The sequence below is a fragment of the Morone saxatilis genome, unplaced genomic scaffold (genome assembly GCF_004916995.1).
Source record: "Morone saxatilis isolate NCDOM2014 unplaced genomic scaffold, NCSU_SB_2.0 Contig1, whole genome shotgun sequence".
Classification (NCBI taxonomy): domain Eukaryota; kingdom Metazoa; phylum Chordata; class Actinopteri; family Moronidae; genus Morone; species Morone saxatilis.
Genome location: NW_023339651.1, coordinates 13,460,292 through 13,478,283, shown reverse-complemented (window position 1 = coordinate 13,478,283; position 17,992 = coordinate 13,460,292). Strand labels below are relative to the sequence as shown.

Genomic DNA, 17,992 nt, shown 5'->3' with positions numbered 1-17,992 from the left:
CCTGCAACGAGCAGTCATGCCTAAGGCAATCAAAGTTTAACCCAGTACCTTAACCCACGTTTATCAGTGCTCTAATGAAGTATGTTATTATAAAAGTCGCCCTCCCCCCGCTCAACATTTAACTCCTTTTTCCAGCTTTTCTGTCTTCTTCTTATACTTGATGCCTCCTCACTATGTCATAGTGATGTTTTTGATATGTACTCAAAGTCTGTTCGTTTGCCAGTGAGCTTTTGACACTAGAAGCCATCGTGTTTCGCTTCACATTTCCCTACTTCTTCGCACCCACCGTGGAAAAGTTTTCCTCTCTTGTATTCTCCCTTATGTGAGGTTGGATCATTCCATTCTTAGCACAATATTAAATGCGGGTGTCGACCTTGTGTTTCCCCAACACTCGAATCATCCAATTTTCAACACCGTGTGTTCTACACGTCGGTCTTAATGACGTCTCATACTAACACACACTGACTCAAGGGCATCACCCTCTAAAGCCTCCTTTTGAATTTCACTGCCTCCGGCTGTTGCCCCTCTCTCAATCACGTATCGCATCAATGCGAGAGTCTTTAGCTGATGGTCGACTCCAGACAACACATCCTAGTACAACATCAATACAAATATCTTTTTTCATTCATATTTCTCATATTGACTGAATGGATTGTGAGGTGAATGTTATTGCCCTCCCACGACGCAGGGCCAAGACTCTCACTTATCACTCCACCCAAATTTATAGAAGGGCTATCAGAGATAGAGACTTTGTAGTGGTGGTTTGAAGATGGTAGGGTCTTTTAGCGCTAGCTTGACAGGTCGTTTGGAGACAATAGAGAAGTGCATATATAATAGACATAAACAGTAAAAAAGGGGATGACAGAGACGAATAGCTAAAAAGAGTGAACCCATGATATCAAGTTTCGAAGAACCGGTAAGTACATAGACATGCTCAATGATAAGCATTGGCTTTTCATTGTCGCTTTAGAGGGAATTAAAACACAAGCATACAGCATTGTATAGAATCTTAGGCATATATAGCCTAGTAAGTCACCACTATTATTGTATATAATTTTCCATAATAACATGGCATTCATATTGGAAACAACGGCCCTTGGAAGATGCCTTTTTAAAAGTATAATGTAATGCTATTAGTTAAGAGGTCTTGGCAATATTTAAATCATGTTAGATTACACGGCTATACAGAAATACATTATTTTGTCTCTCGCTCTAGTGGCCCACAAGATCCGTTATCGAGTCTCATGTCCAAGGGGAGATGGCTATGCTTTGAAGTCACGGAGCTCTAGGAGTTGAAAACCGTCCCTCCTCTTCCTGTGTCGTAATGGTTGATGTTCTAGTGTGTGGTATTATGTTAGTGTATAGAATTGTGAGATGAACAGAGCTTCGACATTCGAGTGGTTGTACGTAGTTAGAGATGAGGCAGAGAGAGAGAACAGACGACCGAGAGCGTCGAGACGAGAGAGAAGCAAGATAATCATATCCGTCATGCTGGGCGTTTTTCCTCTCATTCAGTCTTGACAACAGCATACGACACTGAGACGCTACTCCACTCCTAACATCAGCCAGGTTCATTACATGCTGGTTGACACAGACCCATGCTTTAAGGCGCCTGCCTAAGAAGACGATATCCCACACGCTACAATATACCCTATGTCTGAGATATACGTCTACAAACATGAGAGGCAAAGCAGAGTGATCCTCAGGGCATACCCCCATGACAGACATGTCCTTACCTTCCTAACAGAATACATTCTTAGTCAAGACTTTGTCACAACTGCACCTAATACTCTTTGTACGGTCGTCTCACTAAGACAGCTGACCAGACACAAACACTGATTCAGAGCACACTAACGACACCCTGATCACTCTATAGTGACTCTATAGTAAGGAAGATTTCCAGAAGCGCGATGTATCGATGACCCAAATACTCTGGATGATGAAATGGGAAAAACTAGTGACGTCTTTAGACGTTTGAATATGGCATCAATCTTTTGTTCATTTATTTTCAGCTTTTTTATTCTTTGATTTTCATCTTATTCTTGATACATCATACAGCTCTGAAAGAATTTAATTTATTCTCGTACATTTTTCTTGTATATGCTGGTTGCAATAATACTGCATTTTTCCATTTAGATAGGAACAAAATTAGAGGTTTTTCTTATCTCATATCCTACTTTCATGGCAATTCTAGCAAATAAAGACATTTTCTCTACCAAAAACAATACACTAGTAATGTTCCTTACATCTAAATTTAACAATCGGGATGAAATGTTAAACACACCAAAAGCCCCAATAAAGACAACTCACAACGCAACCCAGATTTTCCCTTTTCGATTTTCAAGGTCATCAAACTATATGGGTCTACAATGGAGCATCGTAGATACTAATTATTGTGAGATATAATAGATGCTCTTCTTTCTCCATTTCATCATTTTTACATCGTTCTTTGCTAATAACAAAAGTCAAAAGGAGGAACATCGTTGAGTTTCCAGCTAACTATCACACATAAGACCCCAAAGTAAATAAACGAGACATGTCCCTAAACCGCTGTATGCTAAACCCAACTATCTCTTAACACCCTGTATGGGATAGAGAGTGACTCTTTCGAGTATGAGATAGGCCAGCACTTGTGTAAGCAGACCTTTGCTCTAATATCATATGAAGAGCTGGCAGAACTTTAAAGTATAATTAGGCATTATACCCCCCCCCATTCATAAGCAATTAAGAGCTCTGATGAACCCTTAATCTCAGAGGAGCACAACATACATGGATGGATAAGGGATCTTCTCTGCCATGGAGTTTTGAGGCCTGTTTTTTTATTTTCCAGTCTTTATTTAGCATGCTTTAAAGAATAGCAGCTTTTCAATGGATTGATTATAGTAATAGTATGCAGTCAACGTTTGGGTGTGGTTGATTTTTGGTGAGCGCTTTATATTTAAAGTTTTCTCTACCTATCTTTTTTTTGGGCTTTTGTGTTATTTGCCTTTGTCATTGATAGTCGATGTTCAGTTTACATATCACTAGGAGTATTGCACACGCGGGACAGCGGGGGCAGAGAGAAGGGCGAATAAATCATGACGATTGTCACCACCGGGAATTGTACGGTTTGCAAATAATTATAGAAAGCACCCCATCGATCCGTGGCGCAAGGGACTCCAGTTCCTTGGTACGTGGGTAACCAGCTCGCATCCGATCTGAGCTAAAACCGACGGCGCCCCGGGGTAGAGACATGTGTTTTGAATTCAGGGTATTAGCTTACACCCACAGCAGGAACGCAATGGACAGTAGTGTGCTGATATGACTAGGTCAGCCAATCCCTGCATAAATAACACATCACCCACACAGGCACCACTAGGGAAAACTACGTCAGCTCCTGGGCATACAGTACAAGCAGCCACACCAAACGTGTCGACAGACAGACGACTACCTTCATGATAAAGACTTAAAATATTCCCCTCAAAACGTTTTCCCCTGGAGCTCTTCCACTACTTTCCATGTGTACCTTCAATCCAAGTGAGCTGGTTTTGACATAAAGGCTATTTTTCAAAGGTCTGAAAGACGCCGACTTTGACAGCACATCTGCCAGGACTGAGCACCTTCTTTTCTTTTTTCAGTTTTTTTTGTTTTGTTTGGGGGGGGGGCAGGAAGCCATTTAGTTGTCTTCCCAGCAGAAAACCACCTAATGCTCTCCAGAAACACACTCACTGTCCTTGCACTGTTCACGGTTGTGGTATATATGTGCATACAGACATATACTGTGCATTTGCTCAACAGCCAAACCCACTGGGACAAAGAAAGACAAACTCACATATAGAACCTTTTAAAAGGTGTGGACATTTCCTGGTCTTCATCAAACGCTAAAACACACTCACTTGTCCTGCACACACCCATGAGAACCTCAGTTGGTATAATATTTAGCATAACTCCCAAAGTCAAACCAGCTCACTTGCACTGTGTACACAGCTCAATCATCAGCCTTGCCGAATAGATGCGTGGGTGGATAGACGGATGTTTGCTCACTGCTTATTTAGTGTCTAATGTCTTTTGGATGGGGGTCATGAAGACAGAAAGATAGCAGGGTCTAAAAAATTACAGGAAGAAAGGGATGAAAGGCTTGCAGTGGTGAGAGAGAGGTAGAATAAATCAGTTCTTGAGAAAGAAGATGCGGGAAATAAAGAGAAAATGGGCCGGAGAGGGAAAACAAATTCTGTGGAAGTTTACGACATTGAAAGGGAACCGACCAGAAGATGAGGGGGAGAAAGAGAGAGACAAAACACGAGCAGACCAATAGCAAAAGAGTGAGGTGGTGAGAGCCAGAGTTTGGCCAAGTGCTTACAGGAAATAGTTTTGTTTGATGAGTAAATATTGAATCAGCGAAATCCCATCTCTGGCACGACCTGACTTCTCCCTCCCTGTGTGCTCTTTCTCTCTGTGAACAGTAAACAGAGACATTTCTACCTACAATCTGGGGCATAAACACAGGTTTATGAAACAAATCAACAGACACCTGCACAATTCCAAGCAAACATCTGAGCAACAGAAACACAAGAGTTGAGTACTGAGGGGGTAGTTCCTCACTGCCACCCCTCAGGCCCCACCTGCATCTAGCTGCAGGTATTTAAGCAAGTCAGTGGTCATTTGTGGAAAGTGTGAATCTGCTCCCAATTCTTTGGTGAAGGGTATGTCTGGGCCTGCTGTGATTTAAGATGCCTGCAGGGGCCCTTCACTTCCCTCATCCACTCTCCCCCTCTCTTGATCTTTCTCTCTCTTCCTAACCTCCTCTTTAGTCTTGTCTCTTTCTTTCAAAGAATGAGCGATTAGAGGGGTCTCCGGGTCAGAGAAGGAGGTCTTGGGGTTGACCTTAGGTATGTAGTGTTGCTCTATCTCTCTCTCTTTGTGATCGTTCACCACTGCTTTTTACCCTTAAGATGTTGTGTTTTACTCATGGTGTTTCACCACAGAGTCACAAGCTATGGGGGTGTACAGTATGTATGAGTCCCAGTTTGTCTGCGCACTTAGTTTATTAAGTTTAATACAACATGGAGTTTTTTTAGTTTTAGCAACAGTTTTATCAGTTATTTAATGGTTTAGATAATCAGACAGGTTGTAAATAAGTTTAGCAAGATTACCCAACAGAGATTTGGTTGTTTTTGTTTGTTTTTCTTAAGCAGTTACTTTAGCAACAAGTAAAGCTATCGACCATCAGGAAGCTCCATCAATCATTGAGAGCAGCTGGAGGACAAGAAACAGTGTGTATTCCATCCACTACAGTCTATTTTGCCTGTTGTTGTGGCTTCTTCTTCTTGTTTCACACTTTAATATGAGGCTGTTGGTGGCACGCGAATGAGTACATACTTCCACTTTTGTAGAGGACCACAGTTGTGTAGGCAGTCCTTCAATGAGGAACAGGACAAGTTTGCTTACACACTGCTAAAAGAATGTAGCCATATCTGGCCCAAACCATCTACGAATGTGGTCTGAGCGATCAGACCAATGCGTCCAGTCTCAGTGCGTCTTAGGTGCATTAACACCTGTACTTTAAGCTATTCATCTGTGATCAGATTAATCAAGATGCATATTAATGCCAGATGTAAACAGGGCAGGGAAGGTAAAGCATATTCAACCCTTAAAGCTGACCACTCTACAAAGGAATTGTGGATGGTTTGGCCTCTCTTGACCCTCAGAAAAGCATTTCAGATGACAAACCATAATCTTCCCCGATTGCCTTGTTGTGGGATCTATTTTTTCGTTTTTTTTCTTCGGTGCACAGTGTACACAAAACAAACGGCTGATCAAAAGACTTGACTGCTATTGTGTAATTGTGTGGTGCCGGTGCTTTGTCAAAATGTGTATTGTGTAAGCTTCAACAGCCGAGAGACAAGATTCGTAAAACCACTTGCTATTTGTGGGGTCTGCCACAATTCAAATTTGGACTGACTCACACAGTGTATTCCCAAATGAAGCCTGCATGTTTGTGTGCAAGAGTGTCTCAGTCAGAAGACAAAGAAAATGTTTTGTTACAGTCAGTGCAAGTATGTTCTTTGTGTGTTCGCATTTGTGTGTCTATCTGCTCCAGCCTAAATCTAGAGATTAGAGATTTTATCTTGGCAGTAGTTGATCAGTCAATGTCAATGACTGTGAAATTCCTCAGTAACTCCACCGGATCTGACCAGTTTCACAACCATCAACAGCTTGTGTATAACAGCAACACTGAAAATCCTCCACAGTCTAATCTATCTAACACCAGTCTGTGTAAAAGGCAGAGATGAATTAAGACATAATCCATGATGGAGAAGCTACCACCCTGCTGTTCAGGTTGACTCATGTCCCTCTGTTGTGCATTATATCATGTCCACTTGACTTTTTGTTAAATAGTTCAGAATAATTAGGTTATGACAATGAGGGTAATGAAAAATACAAGGGCAGAAATGGCCACTGTGACTGCCACGTTCCTGGCACAAGGTTTTGTGGCTGGTGTGATGGTGAATGTGTGTGAACATCTGTTTGTTGCATGAGACAGACCAAATTAGGGGACTAATCAAGGCATAATGCACACCAGTTGTTCAGATGGCCATTTCAAATGGAGGGCAAAGCTGTGTCCCTAATCATATCCTCTCTATCCCGCTTAGACTGAGAACACTTACGGGACGTCTCTGTGAAAAGGAGAAAGACTGGGACACGATGATAAAAAGGAGCATACAAATGTGTGAGAGTGTGTCGGTGACAGGAAGAGTGAGGAAGAATGAGAGAGGATAAGAAAGCTAGCAGGTTTCAGGTGCCTTTCAGCAGTGATCACAGGCTGAGTGCTGAACAGCTGTTTGTTCCTGATGAAAAGAGAGAGGCCACACAAAAAGAGAGAAAAGAGAGATCAGAGAGATGAGGAGGATGAAAAATGAAAGCAAAATAGTGAAAACTAAAGGAGAATGAGAGAGAAAATGCAGCTACACTTAATGTTTTGAAACCCAAAGTTAAATTCAAGCATATCAGTGTGATGTGTGTTAAGATATAGTAAAGGAATTGAAAGCAAAATAAAATACATAAAAAATGACTGCTAAGTTTCACTGACATACTAAAGTATGTAAAATCGGTAAAATCAAAACAATGATTACTTCATATCAGCTGTTATTGCAAATTGCCTCAGCATATTAAATACTACACTAAAAAGGAGCAAAAGCACTACTTTTGGGTTTTTTGTTTCCAATACAGTTATCACCATATAGCACAAATGTACAGCCCTCAATCTAAACCTAAAATAAGGACAAACTTTATTTCCTATTGTGTTCAAATAAAATAAATGGACCAGAATTACTTGCAAGCCTCATATGATTTAAGAATTGACACGCTACATCTGTGTTTCACATTCAGACACACTACTCAGATGGAATTTATTTATGTAATGGAAGTTTGTTGATTTTAATAATCCATGTGCTGATTGGTGATTTTAATCCCGTCTGGAGCACACATGTCACTGTGTTTTTTCCCTCTCCACCAGTAATAATTACGAAATAGTCCCCAATGGCTTGCTGATTAGTCCTTCCATAGTTTAAGTCCTATCCGAACGTACAGCCTTTTAGTTTAGTTTATAGTTTATTTGTGCAAGAGGAAACGCTTTTTCTGTAACTGAATTTATCAGCTCAGCACAGTGTGTCCAGATGGGGTTTAAATTAAATTTTCACTCTTAACTTTCTTGCATTTACACTCAAAATGTTATCAAAACCCTCATTAAGGATTTCCACTGCAGCCTCACTAACTCTCGATTTACAGGAAGACGAAAGCAAAGGAGTTAGTGAGATGCTGATTCATACAAGTCACACAAATATCACATGACCTGTAGATTTGCCTTAATCTGAGACACAAAGTACAAAATAACTTACAAAAGAACTACTGATTAAAAAAGCAACAAGACTAAATAAATAGCTAAATAAACAGGTTCAATAACAAATACATTTGTCTTTAACAAAGAACATTAAAGGTGGGTATCCATAAATCTCTGGAATGCTAATGATTATCTAAAAACAGCAGAATTCATTGTGCACTAGTTAGCCTATGGTACACTTAGGCCAGTAATGTGCTAATGCTGTCACCACTGCATTATGTTTCCACTCTGAGGAGGCAATGTGCTAATGCTAGCAGACAGGCTTGAGGTTAAGTGTGGCCAGGGGCCCCTTAGAGAGGTGCCAAGAGAGAGCTGGTGGCCCCATAAGCTCTGGCCGAACAGAGCTCTCTTAGCCTCTTTGCGCAACACAGCTAGCCATTGTGCTAGGCTGAAAAAGCGCATTAGCCGCTGAGAAAAGGGCTTTCCCTCTGAAACCCCCTTGGACAACAAGCAAAGCTCTGCTTGATAATTCAATCACTCTCCGAGCTGTGCGGGGCAGACCCGCACAACCTCTCCGAACCTTTCCTCAGCTCTCCTTCCCTTCCTTCCCTCGTCTCCTCCATTAGGTAACTGTCCTATATATTACAGATGCCGTCATCCCGACCGCTTATCAAAGGACAATAGAGGAATGATGCCTGTGAGAGAGTCATTGACATTTGAATGTATGCGGCAGTGTGAATTATGGCTGTATGCAATGGTTGCTGCAAAAAGGGCATGAGAAGATAGAGATACGTGTGGGGGGGGGGGAAGAGATGTAAAAGGAATGGAGAAGGGGGTCAGTGAGAGAGTGGGTTGAAGGAGAAGGATAGGGAAGCCGTAGAAGAAGGAAAGAGAAAAAAGGGGGGGAGTTCTTATCGCTTTACCCTTGTCTTGGACTTCCTTTGCGGGGCTTTTGAAGAAGAGCCAGAAAATAAAGATACCTTGCGCGGCACATCAGAGAGAGATTTAGATTATGCCAGTGTTTACTCCAACTGAGTGCTGCATGGCTGCCGCGACAGCCTGTGGTTTTGAAGTTGTTTATTGGACAACTACAGCTTAAAGCGCTCGCTGGTCAAAATGTAAACACCCATGCTGCAGAGGAGGGCTTTCTCTCTGTGCTCATGTGGTCGGTTTGTGTGTGTTTTTTGTACCACATGTGTGCATGGTATGTGCAGTTGGGTGCGAATGGTTTATGGGAGATAGCATGTGTCCTTGTATTCTCACATAGAGTGTGTGATGCATTCTGCCTTTCGTGGACGACAAGATGTGTGTTGTACGCGTGTAAGTGTGTGTGTGTGTGTGTGTGTGTGTAGCACTCCGAAAATGGAGGCCATCCATCGGATTATGGGTAGACAGCTCATTTTTTTTTTTGAAAAAGAGGGCCTGTATTTGCATAAGCGCCATGGAAGCGGAAAAAAACTATAAGAAAGAAAGACAGAATGAGAGAGCAAGAGATAGGAAAGAAGAGAGAGAGAGGGAAAGAACAAGAGAGAGAAGGGGGGAGCTGGGGGAGTGGACCACACTTTGCCCAAGGCCACTGCAGGGAATAAATCCTGTGGCTAGCGATCAAAGTATTCTGGGCAAGGATTTGGCCCCCAGGTCCCCCTCAAAGCTAATGGAAAATAACAGGCTGCTAGTAAATAGGTGGCAGGGTAAATCCGAAAAGCTCTGTCAAGTCCTAAGGTAGAGAAACGGGAGGCGCTGGGAGGCGAAAGGAGGGTATCAGAGAACGAGAGATGCAGAGAGAGAGAGAGAGACAGAGAGAGAGAGGAGTGTGGGGGGGATGATCAGGTATGACGACAGATGAGACTGGAAAAGAGATGACAGAGAAGGATGGATTAGGTAAAGAGGACAAACCCTACAGAGAAAGGAGTGATAGAGTGGGAGAAGAAGAGTGGAGAAGGAGAAATTATAGGGAGATAACATGAGATGTGCAGAAGCCAAAAAAAAAAGGGAGTGAGGAAGATATGAGGGAAGGCCAGAGGGCCAAAGAGGGTGATGAGTTTTCTTGTGGGAGCCCCTTTTGGCTGAGCTTGCTGGTGTTTTGGCACATAATACTGGCACGGGACACGGGTGCTGCCAATGCCAGTGTATGTACACGTGTGTGTGTGTGTGCCTGGGGCTTCCATTTCTGTCACATCTGCACAGAAATACTGCATCTCCGTCTCTCTATCCCTCTCTGATCCTTCGTCTGTCTCCCTCATCTTTTTTCTTTGCCTTTTCAGCAGACTTTCTCCAAGGTATACGCTGCCCATTTTTACTAAACAGAGTAACATGGTACCAACACCTTTCACTACCACCCTTTTTCCTCTCCAAGATAGAGCCGTGTTATTCTGCCTCAGTTCAGTACCACAAGGAATTACGCTCATATTGGCTGATTTCACACCTCACAATGTATGTCAAATATGTGCTGTTTGAGCAGGAAAAGAAGAAAGTAAGGGTGTCGGGGGGGATGGATGGGCATGTAGCGAGTCAGACTTTAATGTTTGTTTAAAGTGATACAAGTGTCTAAAAAGACTGTAAAATGCACAACAAATGCTCTACACAATCACACTAATAATTTGTGATATCTGCTAATTAAGGTTCCCCTTTAGTGTAGCAGAGCCTTTCCAGTGAGCCAACATGCTGTGTGACATTTTAGCGCGTGGCAAACAAAACGCATCTGTAAATTCAGTACATTTTCTATATTTAGAATGCATCCAACTGGTTGGAATCAACTTATTTGCAATCTGATTTAATACAAAGAATACAACTCTTCAGCTACCTGCAACCAAGGATCTTAAAGTACCATCAATTACTTCTTTGAAAATGTAAGAATAGGATAGTCCTTGTGCTCATTTTTCAGCCTCCCAGCGCTCTGAAGTTAATTAACAAGGTCGTTAAGCTAGGGTGAATGAGTGCTGTGCTGCCATGCTAGATGTGTTTTACACGCCATGTTTAATAAGCTTGCATCCTCGCCATCAGAGTATCGGCACCCCTCAAATGGCTTTCCAATAATGACAACCAGGTCCCCAGAGGTACTGTTTCTGCCTATGTGTGCAAGTCTGATTTTGTGTGTGTGTGTGTGTGTGTGTGTGTGTGTCTTTCTGAAGTGGCTTAATGGCTGGTACCTGATAGAAAAAGTGCTCCAGTCAATAGCTTGCATGTGTGTGTCATATCCACACACACTTTGGATTGCTGCCAAAGGGGAGCACACAAGTGTTTCTCACTGTCATTATCCTTATCCCTACCACACGAGCCGTGTGTATGTGAAAGTGTGTGTGTGTGTGTGTGTTTTTGCCACCCATGGAGTGTACTGACATGCCCCCTTGATTCCTGCAGACCACCGGGGCAGAGAGGAACCACCTGTCTGTCCAGAAACCAGTACATACACACACAGGCAAACACACACATTGCCCAACATTACCATATCCATATTTACTCATGGTCAGTGCATTCCATTGTGGGCTGCTTCATGGGATAGGTGACACACACACACAAGCTTCCTTGAGGTCTGAAAATACCCTTTCATATTTCTCCTACTGGCCCAAAAGGACATTCATAAATGCCATAAAAGCCCACTAATAAGTCAGAGGAGATGGTGCTCGTGTGTGTTAGCCATCCTAGGAAACGCTCCTGTACCAAGCAATTACTGCGGCTGCTGAAACAAGAGCGCTCTGTGGGGAAAAGCCAATTAGTCCGCCGTGGCAGCAGGTAGCAAGCTGGCTCCATTCATTATGATCCCTCATAACAATGTGCTAATGTAATAGCATGGTGTTAAAGCTGGTGACAGACAGCGGAAGGCTTTAATGATAACAACGGGATCAATAGTTGAGGTGTTATTGCCAGAGAGTTCCATATTCATACGGGCGTGTGGCGCAAAGGATTTAATCGAAAACACTAATGAAAGTCGCGCACGTGTATGTGCGAGTGTGCGTGTATTGAGCACATTCTGTTGGATGTGGAGATTAGGCCGTGTTCAATACAGCAGCGTGCACGTTTGTGGGCGCGTGAGCGTGATCAATCCATGGTGATAATATTCAGTTAACTAATAAAGCTGCAGGCAATAAATGTAATATCAATATCTGCAACTGATCTGCTCCGGTGCGTAACCTAACCTGATGATTTTCAGATAATGTGATGTGAAGACATAACCCAGGAGGCTGGAGCTGGAGAGACCCAGAGAGAGAGAGTGTGTGTTGTAGGCCTTGATTAACCCTTCTGCTCTGCTTGGTCCAAATAATTGGTGTATTGTGGTTTGCTAAAGGAGGCTGAAGCAGAGGAGCTGGACAGCTCTGAGGACGGGGTGGAGGAGGACAGAGGAAAGAGACCAGAAGGGGAAAGAGAAGACAGAGAAAAAAAGGGGGAGGTCTAGCAAGCAGGCTTTTGATGGCAGATGAGTTCAGCATTAAAACAAAAAGGCAAGGCCTGACTGTTTACTCAACATGATCCACTGTCAGGAAGTGCCAATAACAACCTTTTACATCTGCAGTTTATACCTGCATCGTATGTGATTAGACAGAACAGGGATAAATAAATACAGGCATTCACCTCTTCTACAAGTAACAACATGGGCTACAGTCGGCCTTTTGTGCAGAAAAAGAAATGCAATATACCAAAACTGCTGGAAACCATAATTCAAAGCATTCCAGACAATGAGATACAAAGATGTATGTTAGGACCTTGCGTAAAGGCAGCCTGTGTTAAGACATCAGAGTGTCCTTCAGTCTCAATTATGATTGCAATAAAGATCTGAGTTATAATTCCACTGCGCATAGCTAAAGAATTTAAGCTAACAATGTATTTGCATGGAAAAACGTGGCCTTGAAAAACATCAAGGACAACATTATCTTTCTGGACAATAGCATGGAAGACCAACAATTCCCACAAGATACATTATTCACTCTGAAAGCACAAAGAGACGAGTGCACCAACAAATACTTATACATTCATGTGCATTCAGCCTACAATGGACGCTCTGCCATGCCGAAATCTATAAAGTCCAATGCTCGGCTCTCTTTGCCTCCAATGTGACATTCTTTAAATCCCTCTCGTTCAAGCTCTAAACAAACTGACTCGCTCTTCCCCCTCCATCGGCACTCACTGCCTTTCTTTCTCTCTTTCGTCACTGCTCAGCTTTGAATGGGGTTGGTGAGGGCTTTGCTGGAGTGTGTGTGTGTGTGTTTGTGTGAAAATGTGAGAGAAAATGAAAAAAAGAGGTGTTTGAGCAAGAGGGAGGGAGAGAGAAATGATCTGCCACAGAGGGGGGTAGGAGGAGGAAGAGAAAGGGGTGAGGTTTGTGTGTTTGTGTTACAGTGTGTCTAAGTATATAGAAGGAGACATATGCATTTCTATTGCTGTGTGTGTGTGTGTGCGTGCGAGAATTATGCCTGCAGTTATCTGCATGCATCGAGGAGCAGGAGTGAGAGAAAGTGAGCCAGCATGAAGGGCAAAGATTGTGTTTATGTTTAAGTGTGTGTGCGTGCGTGTGTGTGTGTTCTGTCAGGAAGCTGTGGTGTCCCTGGCTCTCCAGTGTTTACAGACAGGAAATGTTTGTCCAGGCAAAAGGGAAGGAACCTTGCCGCCCCGCGTGGCAAACACCGGGAGAGCAGCCCGACTCGCACACACACACACACTCACATGCAGATATTCAGAAACACACATTCACACACACACTTGCAACAATGTAAAAAGAGGAATCTGACGGGAGCGAGGTGGGGTATCTGGTATTGGGGAAGTGGGAGTGACTGGGCTGGATACTAACTGTTCTTCACTTCCCTCCATGCCGACTGCCAACGCAAACTCCAGCAGATAGAAAGTCAATACGCTGACCCCCTCTGAACCTGTGAGAGCGAGGCCGTTGTCCACACCAATACACACACACTGGCTGTACGTCTGCACCACCAGCTGTACTCCTTTAGTTCATATTTCTGCTGCTGCCACAGCCGTTTAATTGATTATCTAGCTGTTTGTCGATGTTCCTCAGTCTGCTGTCAGATGAAGGGATTGTGCGAGTATATTTAACTGAATTTGAACACTTTAGGGGTTCTGATTCGCACTCATTCATGGTGGTGCATTTACCTTTATTTATTATACTTTATACTTCTAGTCCAATACATTTTAGAGGGCAATGTTACATACTGTACACAGGGCATAAATCGTTTTTGAGTCCTTAAAGTCTGAAAAATCTGCCAGTGCAGTGAGATCACTTAAACTACTTTCCAATTCAAATTAAAATGTCACAAACTTTTTGTGTAAAATTCTGTTTCAGTGTGTGACATGGTGATAGCTGCCAGTATGTGGTGTCATTTTTTCTTTCATTCAGTGCTGCAATCTGTCTTTCAAGGTGCTAAAGTTCACCTCCAGAAAATTCTTGAAACATGTGGATATATATTGAAATGATCTCATCGCATGGCCAGATGAAAGGAGATTTTCTTATTGTGCAAAAAATATAATCAGAATGCAATGATGTATTGTTGTAGATTAAACTAACTACGCAACAGCTGACCTGAACATTAAAATAATAATGGGGTAATGCATCAGCAATGTAACATTCTGAAGGACGACACTGTACATAATGAGGACTTTTACTTTTAATACATAAATAAGATGTTCAAATCTTCAATGCAGGACTTATAATGGAATATTTTTATATGGTAGCACTGTTACTTTTACTTGAAAGGACTTGAATGCTTCTTTCACCACTGTTCATTGTTCAAAAAGTACTTTTCACCTAGTTTGACTTTGAACAAGCAACTTTGCAAGTCAGTTCTGAAGCGTTTGATGGATTGTATAAAGGAGTCGTAGCATGAAGCCTGGCTATGATGATAGCTTTTGAGAGATTTATTTCAGAAACACTTGCCAAATTGTGTTCCCCAAATAAACAATGCTCCTTTCTGGCTGTCCTGCCTCACTTCCTTGTGATCTACACTGACATTTCCATGTGTGTGTGCTGATGTGTGTGGGCTTGTAAATTAAGGACAGCGCTGGAGGCAACGTGGGTGTGTGGGTATGTGGGCGTGTGTATGTGTGCGTGTGTGTGGTTGCCGCTCTCTGTTTACCAACACACACGTCTTTCAAATAGGAATGATCTAAAAAGGGTGAGATGAAAGAGCCCCTTTTTTACCAGCAGTCTCACAGGCACAAGCGTATGTACACACTTGCAGTAGGGGAGCTACACGGGAAACAGGGGGCCACCGCTGCGCAGGTAAACCAGGACACACACACAAAAGAAAGTAAAACCTCCTCTCCCCACCTCCTGTCACTCAACAACCAACCTGCACAATAGCCAGAGCATGGCACAGTCCCACATCTGAAACGTGAACCAGTACAGAGAAAGCAAAGAGGGTATAAGTCTTAAGTTTACTTACTGGCTGGTGACGGGGTGCTGTACCCACTGAGGGGCAGTCCTGGCAGGGCTGGGGGCGACAGGCTGCCTAGCATGTGGGGAAAGAAGTAGGAGTAGGTGGGCATGGGGAAGCCGTTGAGGTGGGGGCCCGGCACCGGGTTGCCCTTCCCAGCCATGATGCCTCAAGTCCACCTCCAGTCACAAACAGACCTCACTGAAAAAAACACCGTAACAAGCTCTAACAAAAAGAGGAGTCAGTGTGGATTCCTGGACTGATTTAATCCCCCATAGGGACACTGCATGAGTAGATATTCCAAAAGACTGCCAAGCGAAGATTGTAAAAACAATTTCCTTATGGCTTGGAAACCTGGGTGCTGTTGTCCTTAAAATGGCTGTTGTAGATGTCACCAACACAAAAATCCTGTTGGTTTAGTGAATGTGTGTGTTCAGGGCTACGTTACTAAGGAAACAAAGATAAAAAGAGACACAGGGTAGAAGTATAAAAGAGGACTGTAGAGTGTTTTATCCTTCCTTTCTCTGGTATTGTGAGACAAGCTGAAAGGCTTTATTTGCGAGAGGCGGTAGGGAAGCTGCAAACTCGCACGGCCATTCCTTATCTTCAAGATGAAGGGGGCGAAAGAGACAGAAGGCAAGTTGAGTCAAGAACAGGTGACTCTGATGAGGAGTGGTGATAGTGGTACTAGTGGTTGTGATGCAGTGAAGGGAGCGTAGATTCACTCTTCCAGTACAGAGGCCTCCTAGGGAATGCGCAGATCACATGATGCCAAGACGAAACTCTTCTTCTTTGGATGGGCCTCCTCTTCGCAGCCTCTGCCTATGAAAAAAAACAGAGAGAGAGAGAGAGAGATCCATTTAGTGCTTCAATGACAAGGTAAAGAGATCGTTTCCCTTTGTACTAAAGTGCCTGAGCAAAACAGTAGTGTCTTTTGACACTAATTAATGGTAATGTCTCATCTGAAATGTTACAAAAACACCCCCTCCGCCTTAATTATCTAATGGAGTGTTAAAACTGCAAAGAGAGCAGTGGGTGTGTGATGTCTCCTCGCAGCTTTGTGTGCTCATACGCACGCTCATTAACAGTGACAGACTACAAATACTGTGGGAGGCGAGCCAAAACATAAATGAAGAGAGCAACACAAAAGAAAACTTTGCTAATTACACCAGTTGCAGAAGCCAGAGGTGAGACCCAAGGCGCCGATCTGGGACCACTAGAGATTTCTGCAGCAGAGCTTACTTCCAAATTAAGAGCAAGACATGTACAAACAGAACGGTAACCACCGCAGAAAGCATGAGCACACACAAGGGCACTGATAATGATACACCCAGACAACAAAATTATCATAAAATGGTACATCCGCACCACGATATATACAAGAGTAAGAGAGAAACTCTTTCTTCAAAACAGCTTGTCCAAACATGAGCATAACTTATTTTTTACTGTAATGACCCTTTTATGAGTCAGTGGATGTAATGCACAGCAGTAAAAGTAAACTCACTGCAATAGACACACACACAGACTGCTCTAAAAAGCAGGAGGAATGTGTCTTTGCATGAACAGTGTTGCTCAGGAATGTGGCACTCTAGCATGAATCACACCAGGACATCCTCGATGAACTCCTGTAAAGAGAGAGGGGTCAAGTCAGACATGTTTGCGTGCCTGTTCCCACTTGAACGATGTACATAAAGCATTAGTATATGACAGGTGAGAGGTGCACGCTGGTGGCAGTCATGTCCAGACGGGTGACAAATTGAAGGGAAAAACGACATTAAGTGTTTCAGCACATGAAGGCAGAACTGCTTCAGTGCTCCTTGGCATTAATTCTACAAGTCTCTGAACTCTACTGGAGGGATGGAAATCATTTCTCCTAAGAATATTTTCTTTAATTTGGTGTTTTAAAGGATTCAGTGGTATCTAGCGTTTAAGTTGCAGATTGCATCCAACTGAATACCGCTAATTTCCGCTGGCCACAAAACTTGTGGAAAACGTAAAAGTCATTATCTAGGGCCAGCATTTGGTTTGTTCATGCTGGGCAGACTGTGTGGAAGAGGACCTGCTCCCTATTTAAATAACTGCTCATTATAAGGTTACAACAACACAGCTGTAAAATCTGTCCCCACTAACATCCTCATTGGAGATGAACTACAAATTGTACTTTAAAAACAACTCAGAGCCTCCTGGCGACTGGCTGTGCACTGGTGATGTGGCGGTACTTTGAATCCTCTTGCATCACATCTCTTGTGTTGATCTTTCCCATCACTCTCCTCTCTCTAAAGTCTTAAAACTGAAGATGACTCATACATGATGGTGTGAGTCTTTGTCTCTGCAGGAGCATTGCTTCATCAAAACCATCTCTGATTACATTACACCATTTTTTGGTGTATGTAACTGTCAGAAAGCTATTCTCATTGATACCAAACAAGCTCAGTGCTAGACCTTCACAAGTGTCTGCATGTGTGTGTGTGACTATATACCCACATGTAGGAAAAAAATTAAATTATTCATGAGAATGAGTTACCAGTATCAATGTGCTAGGTTTTGTGAGTGTGTATAGTTCAGGTAGTGTGTGTGGAGCCCTGATATGTCTCTTAATCAGATGGAGGACTGATTTTATTGGCTTGGCCTTCTATTACCTGCCTTATTTTTATTGATCGTTGCCAAAGTGCTCTCAAGTCACCCTGTCATGGTTAGCTGGTGTGTGTGGTGGTCAGGGGTCGTGGGCTGAAGAGTGTGCTCACATTGGGCCGAAAGCTTTAACAACATTTTTTTTTAAAGCCCAGGGGAGTTA

General features: G+C 43.0%; 1 protein-coding gene across 5 annotated transcripts in view; it reads right to left on the bottom strand.

The window, feature by feature from the left end:
* The window catches only part of raraa (retinoic acid receptor, alpha a), a 123,912-nt gene that overhangs the window by 57,832 nt on the left and 48,088 nt on the right, over positions 1-17,992 (bottom strand). For all 5 annotated transcript variants that reach the window (XM_035662625.1, XM_035662633.1, XM_035662640.1 and 2 more), the window contains one exon: positions 15,208-16,020. In XM_035662625.1, the coding sequence (XP_035518518.1) occupies positions 15,208-15,361 (154 nt within the window). In that variant the 5' untranslated portion in view covers positions 15,362-16,020. The remainder of the gene's footprint in view (positions 1-15,207; positions 16,021-17,992) is intronic.